This window comes from Populus euphratica, unplaced genomic scaffold, assembly GCF_000495115.2.
Source record: "Populus euphratica unplaced genomic scaffold, PopEup_1.0 scaffold250.1, whole genome shotgun sequence".
In the NCBI taxonomy this organism is placed as follows: Eukaryota; Viridiplantae; Streptophyta; class Magnoliopsida; order Malpighiales; family Salicaceae; genus Populus; species Populus euphratica.
The window spans coordinates 147,856-154,407 of record NW_011500005.1 but is presented as its reverse complement, the minus strand read 5'-3'; the positions used below and the strand labels follow the sequence as shown (position 1 = coordinate 154,407).

The following is a 6,552-nucleotide window of genomic DNA, read 5'->3' as shown; positions in this document are numbered from 1 at the left end:
AGAATTCATGCCCACCCCAAGATTTCTTATGTATTAAGATTAATTTAGGATGGTATACATGGGTCGGTTGAAATTGACTTTCCTACATGGAACATGGCTGTTATAACCGACAAGTCGTTGGATAACCCCGTGTATACGACACACCGTCGCTTGATTTACTGTATATTAAAACAACGTCGTTTCACACCGACCTTTCGACCATCAAAAATAAATCCCCAGCTGAAGAGGTTGCGGTTTGTCTCTATTTCAATTTAACATCCCTCCAAAATCTCTCTCCCTCTCTCTCTTGCGGTTCGTACAATTCGATCCTATTAGGTTTTCTTTCTTCAACGCTCTTCGATTAAAAACCCTAATTACTTCAAAATGTCTGCTTCAACGGTGTCGATCACGGCGAATCCAGCGTCGGCAAGGCGGAGACCGGTGGTGGTTTCCGACAAGAAATCACCAAGCAACAACATCGAATTAGTAGTGCCGAATGAACAACAAATAAACGGTGGCGGCGGCGGAAAAGCCAATGTCACCGCCGCTACGAGTAGGGATCTAAGTCATCACTCGATTCTGGAAAGGACTGTGAAAGATCTTCAAGTGAAGAAGACGAGTTCGACAATTTCGCCGCGAAGGGCGAGGAAGGTGGAGAAACCGCGGTGGATGAAGGTGGTGAGTGTGTTTACTAAGAATTTTATGCTTTTGCTTGTTTTGGCAGGGTTAGTGCAGATGGTTAGGAAATTGGCTGTGAAATCAGGAGGTATTGAAAGTGCTAGTGTGGGGACACAAATGGGGTTATCTGAATTTGATGGGAGGATAGCGGAAATGGAGTCAATGGTGAAAACCGCGGTGAAAATGATCCAGGTTCAAGTGGAAGTTGTTGATAAGAAGATCGAGAGTGAAGTCGGTGGGTTAAGGAGGGAAATGAGTAAGAAGATTGATGATAAAGGTGTGATCTTGGAGAAGGAGTTGAGAAAATTAGTGGAGCGAAGTGAAGGGTTGGAAAAGAGAATTGGAGAGTTGAAAGCTGGTGATTGGTTGTCGAAGGAGGATTTTGAGAAGTTCTATGAGCAGTTTAAGAAGGCAAAGGGTGGGGAATTTGATGGGAGTGATGTGAGTTTGGATGATATAATGGTTTATGCGAGGGAGATAGTGCAGAAAGAGATTGAGAAGCATGCGGCTGATGGGCTTGGGAGGGTGGACTATGCACTGGCAAGTAGTGGTGGAATGGTTGTGAAGCATTCTGATCCCTATATGGCTGGGAGGGGGATTAACTGGTTCTTGAAGGGCAGAGGAGTTCATCCAAGTGCTGATGAGATGCTAAAACCAAGTTTTGGGGAGCCTGGGAAGTGCTTTGCTTTGAAGGGAAGTAGTGGGTTTGTCCAGATTAAGCTGCGAGGTGCTATTGTTCCTGAAGCTGTTACGCTGGAACACGTTGCTAAGGTACTATCTTCATTCAGTCTGTGCTTATTCACATTGCAGAGTTAGTTCGGTGTTTAAGCTGTGAAGGTGACTTTTCGTTCATTTTATGTACTTGGTCAAAGTTTAGTGTTCTTAAAATTTCCATGATTTCAAATTTAGTAGTTAGCTTAAGCTGTGAAGATGACTTTTCGTTCATTTTATGTACTTCGTCAAAGTTTAGTGTTCTTAAAACTTCCATGATTTCAAATTTAGTAGTAAGCTGAATTAGTGTTGTACAGATATTCCAAAAGACATGGCCCTAACCTATACATCCTCAGGGTTTCAATCCTATAACCTCAAATGTGATGCTGCAATAGTTATATAGTTCCCATACTGTGTGAAAATATTTCTTGGATGCTTTTTCTTAGTGACTATGGGCAAGACTATGGGATTACAATTACAAGATGAGGATGATTAGGTGAATGACGATCCTTTTGGAAAGTGAAGATTGAATGACAGGGAGTATTCTGTATCAATTTGATTTCTCAGTGTCAACTGAAGATGATCAACTGAGAGGTTGGAGAAAGAAGTGTTACATGGTTGTTAAAACCAAGGGAGAATGAATAATAGAAAAGAATGATCACAAGCAAGTTATCAAAACAAATTTGGTCTAGGTATCTTCATCCATCCAATTTAAATTTCAATAGAACTACTACTGTGCCAAATGAAGAACAATCTTGTTGTGTGTTAACTGTTTAGAAATCAAACATTGTTGTCCTGGAATGATACTAAGCTAATTCTCCTCACGCATCTTCTTATTTCTGCATAAAAAACTCCAATACGATACTCTTGTCACCAGAGTCCCCACTCTAGCCACTTTAACCTGTTGAGTTTTGATCTGTGCAAGCTTTTCCATTAGCCTCTTTTATGCATACAAAATCTATTATGTTTTTCACTTACAAGAAACTTGGAGGCACCTCTTCGAAAGAGCCTCCTTGTGTAACCTCTTAGCAGTGGCTATACATAGAGCATTGATACTTTGTATTGAAAATGAAATTGGGACCGAAATTTTTGTGGATTTGGCAATTTTTGCTTTGTAAGATTCTGTTGAGATTTTGGTGAGCAATGCATGTTATCCTTAGTTCTGATGTCTCTCGGATTTTATTGGAAAAGGGTTAGATGAGTGAAACTTGGTCTCGTGGTGAATACTGGGAGACTTTTATTTGATTTTGGTTTTGGATTTGTGTTTTGGTCTTTACCTTTTTCAATGTTCTGTTTCTGTTAAATTGGAATTTGACCATTTCCCTTCTTTATGGAAATTTGTTATACACCACTTGGCTGATTAAATGTGAAACACTTTTCTCGCATGAAACACTTTAAAGTTCTGCAATCTTATTCTTCTTTGTGTATTCCCAGGGGCATCTCAAAGTTTGTTGTGGTAAAAATTTATAATTGATGTTATTAGTTCCTAATCAGTGGTATGATGGTGATGTATTTGAAAACTATTAAGTGTGAGAAAACATAGCATGAAGGGGATGTTTGGAGATTCAGGATTTCATACTGCAGTAATGACAGTAGGGGTGGTGATAATTGTAGTTCCAAGCTGATGATATGTGCTTGTTATGGTTATGGTGGTGATAAATCTGTAAAAGTTGTCAGTAAGCACAACAGGGGTTGTCAGTAGAATGTAGTCAAGGCAACAATCCAAACACTCTTTTTCACTAGTAGTAGCATTCTTTATCTGTGTTTTTTCTCAATATATCTTGGGTTCCAACTGACTCTTCTTGTTTTTACATGAACAGAGTGTGGCTTATGACAGGTCAACTGCTCCTAAGGACTGCCGGGTGTCTGGGTGGCTGCAGAACCGCGGTCTTCATACGGCAGATGATGAAGAGAAGATGCTTCTTTTAACAGAGTTTACTTATGACCTCGATAAGAGTAACGCACAGACCTTCAATGTAATGGACAATACAGCCTCTGGACTTGTTGACATAGTGAGACTTGACTTCACATCTAACCATGGAAGCCCCTCACTTACCTGCATTTATCGCTTGAGGGTACATGGTTATGAACCTGATCCTTCTTCAATGACAGCAATGCAGCCTTGATGCATCTGGTCCCTTTGTAACTGTTTATACTTTTGAAATTCTTTGCTTATCTTTACGATCAATTATTTTTTCTTTGTAGCTTCCAAGTACCTAGACATAGATAATGTGTGTGCCTAGTCTTACCACTCATCGTGTTCCATAGGTCTCTCTACTTGTGTGTTAGCATTGTCCAGTTCTATGTTTCTACTGTATTAGTATTGTCAAATTGGTCAGCATTTTATGAAACGTTGATCAAAATGGTGAAAACCCAGAAATTAAACTAAGAGATCTTCAAATCGTAAATGGATGTGTATTTTCTTTGAATTTCTTGGATAATCTTGCATGCTAGACCTTGAAGGCATCTTTTTCTTCACTTCTAATCATCTTTTTTATTTTTTTTTAAGAATAAAGTTGTTCCAAGGGTGTTTTTGTTTGTTTGGTTTTTTTTTTTTTTTTAAAAAAAAAAAAGCTGGGTTCAAAGTAAAATATGATCGATGCTAGGCTCTGGCTCGGTGGATCAACAGGCTGGGTTGAGTTTTAACAGGCTGTATTTTATTCTTTAAAAAATTTATCGTAATAAAAAAGGTGTTTTTGGTGCCCAAAAAAAACAGCACCAATGACGCTTTGGTGTGGAGCAAGTAATGTTTTCTTTACACTATGTATTTAATTAAAAAAAAAAAACCCTTATTGTGGGTTAACTTGAAGGGGAAAAAATGGATCTGGTTGCCTCAATTTATATTCATATTATTTATAGAAATAAGGTAATATAAGGAGTAAAAACAAGGAGTCATATTTATATTCTGACTTTTCATGGTCAGATGTTGTGACTCTCCATGCATGTCTATTAACAGTAATAGACAAGAATGATTAAGATATATATATATATATATATATATATATATATATATATATATATATAACGTATTCTCTCTCAAGAGGAGAAGAGACTCAGATAAAACTGTCAATTCCTAGAAAAATTATTTCTGCAAAAAATATGAATAACAAATATGAATCATTATTATTTAAAGTGAACATAGTAAACTTTTTGGGACATGTTAATATATTTTCTCCCTACTGCTATTTGCTTTTATCTTTCCAGCCGATTAAAATTATTTCTGCATGAACATATATATATATATATATATATATATATATATCAAATGTGCTGAGGATTCTCCAGAATCTCCTCCTCATTCTCAGCCATCCTCCCTTACATACAGTGGTTGATCCATAATTGGAGGAATGTAATATATTGTATTTATTTTATGATTCTTTCCTTATCAATTGTCCAGCTATACATGTATATATTTTCTATATAAATGAAACGTGATCTCCACCTCAATGTGTGGTGGTTTTTATAATATTTTCATTAAATCATTGTCTTAATAATCAAGCAATTATAAATTTAAATCCTATTATTATTATTTATTTGATAAAATTAAGTATAAAGTAATGTAAAACTATACAAGTTTCAAGACTAGAGAATTTTCATTTAAGAGAATGTGTTAGAAAATAATATAAATTATTATTATTATTAAATCTCATATAATAACTTAAACTTTTAGGTTGAATTGATTTTGTAACATGATATCAAAATCATGTAAATCAAGAGTGATCATTGACAAATTTCACGTAATAAATAAAAACCATTTTTAATTTAACAAGAGTTAGGCTCCAGATATCACAGTAAATAAGTCCAAAAATTGAGGTGGATCTAGTATTATGTGTTTATTTTCTGGAAAGTGATTTCCAGAAAATCATTTTCTAAACTTTCTTATATTTATTTGATATTAGAAAAGTTAATCAACGAAAAATACTTTACAGTCAAAGAAAAATTTAGTTTGGTTTTAAGCAAAGTATTTTTCTTTTATTTTGAACGGAAAATACTTTTAAAAGTTGTGAAAAATTTAGAAATGTCATATTATTTGCTGATTATATCAAATTTGATCCTTAAACTTTTGATATATATATATATATATATATATATATATATATTGTTTTGAATATTTATTTTTCAATTTCATTCCTTGCAATTTAAATTTTATATAACTTTGGTTCTTATTTTTATAATTGTTATTTGTTTTTTCCTTATTATTTTTTAATTGGAATTTTTTATTTATTAAATTTGGTCTTCATTCTTTTTATTATTACTTATTTTATTTGAACTAATTTATGAAATGTTAATTATTATTATTTTAATTTCTTCATCTTTCAATTTTTTTATTTTTTAGATTTGTTCTCTATTATTTTGATTATTATTTATCTTATTTGAGATAATTTATTAAATTATATTTTTTTAATTTCATTCTCATTCAACTTTTAAATTTGTGAGATTTGTTCTTCATTATTTTAATAAACTTGAAAAAAAATATTAATAAGTTATTTTTCAGCTCATTTTTCATGACATAACCAAATACTAAGAAGTGTTTTCCAACTTATTTTTCATTACAACACCAAATATTAAAAAAATAATTTAGTTTTTCAGAATTTATTTTTTTAAAAAAAATTATTTTTCAGCAAACAAATAAAACATAGAAAACAAAAACTTATAACATTTATAGCATATAAAGCAATATTAGACAAAATAGAAATAAGAAATAAGTGTTCTTTTTTATTCAAGAAATAAATAATATATTGGTTAACATGACCAAGATGCACCTGTCATAAATCATGCGACTCCATAAAAACAAATTTATTTAGAACATAAATGAATGCAACATTATCTCGCTTTAGCACATAAAGACTATCATCATATCTTCTTGCCATCACTATTATTGTGATCTTATAAATAATAAAAAAAAATAGTAAATATGATTAAAAAAGAAAAAAAATTAGTCAATTTATTAATGAATAATTGATTTTTGATGAGGTGTGGTAGCAATAAAACATCAAATAATTTTAAATTCAAAAAGGGTTAAGAAGTTCCTTAATGGATAGATGATGGATAGAGAAGCTCCATTTCAAGATCACTCTTCACATTCTTTTGATCCAAGCTAAGTATGTGCCCTAACAAAATCTTATCCTAATTCTTAGCCATCCTCCCTTGCATATAGTGATTGACCCCTAATTATATAAATAT

General features: G+C 32.9%; 1 protein-coding gene across 1 annotated transcript; it reads left to right on the top strand.

The window, feature by feature from the left end:
* Positions 1–217: 217 nt before the first annotated feature.
* SUN1 (SAD1/UNC-84 domain protein 1) lies at positions 218–3,846 on the top strand. Its single transcript, XM_011048187.1, has 2 exons — positions 218–1,428; positions 3,189–3,846. The coding sequence occupies exons 1-2, from the start codon at positions 364–366 to the stop codon at positions 3,492–3,494; spliced, it is 1,371 nt and encodes a 456-aa protein (XP_011046489.1). The 5' UTR covers positions 218–363; the 3' UTR covers positions 3,495–3,846.
* The last annotated feature ends 2,706 nt before the right edge of the window (positions 3,847–6,552 follow it).

Excerpts from the sequence above, each read along its gene's own strand:
- SUN1 (XM_011048187.1), top strand. The coding sequence starts at position 364 with ATGTCTGCTTCAACGGTGTCGATCACGGCGAATCCAGCGTCGGCAAGG. Across the intron at positions 1,429-3,188 it reads CGCTGGAACACGTTGCTAAG|AGTGTGGCTTATGACAGGTC; the intron begins GTACTATCTTCA and ends TTACATGAACAG.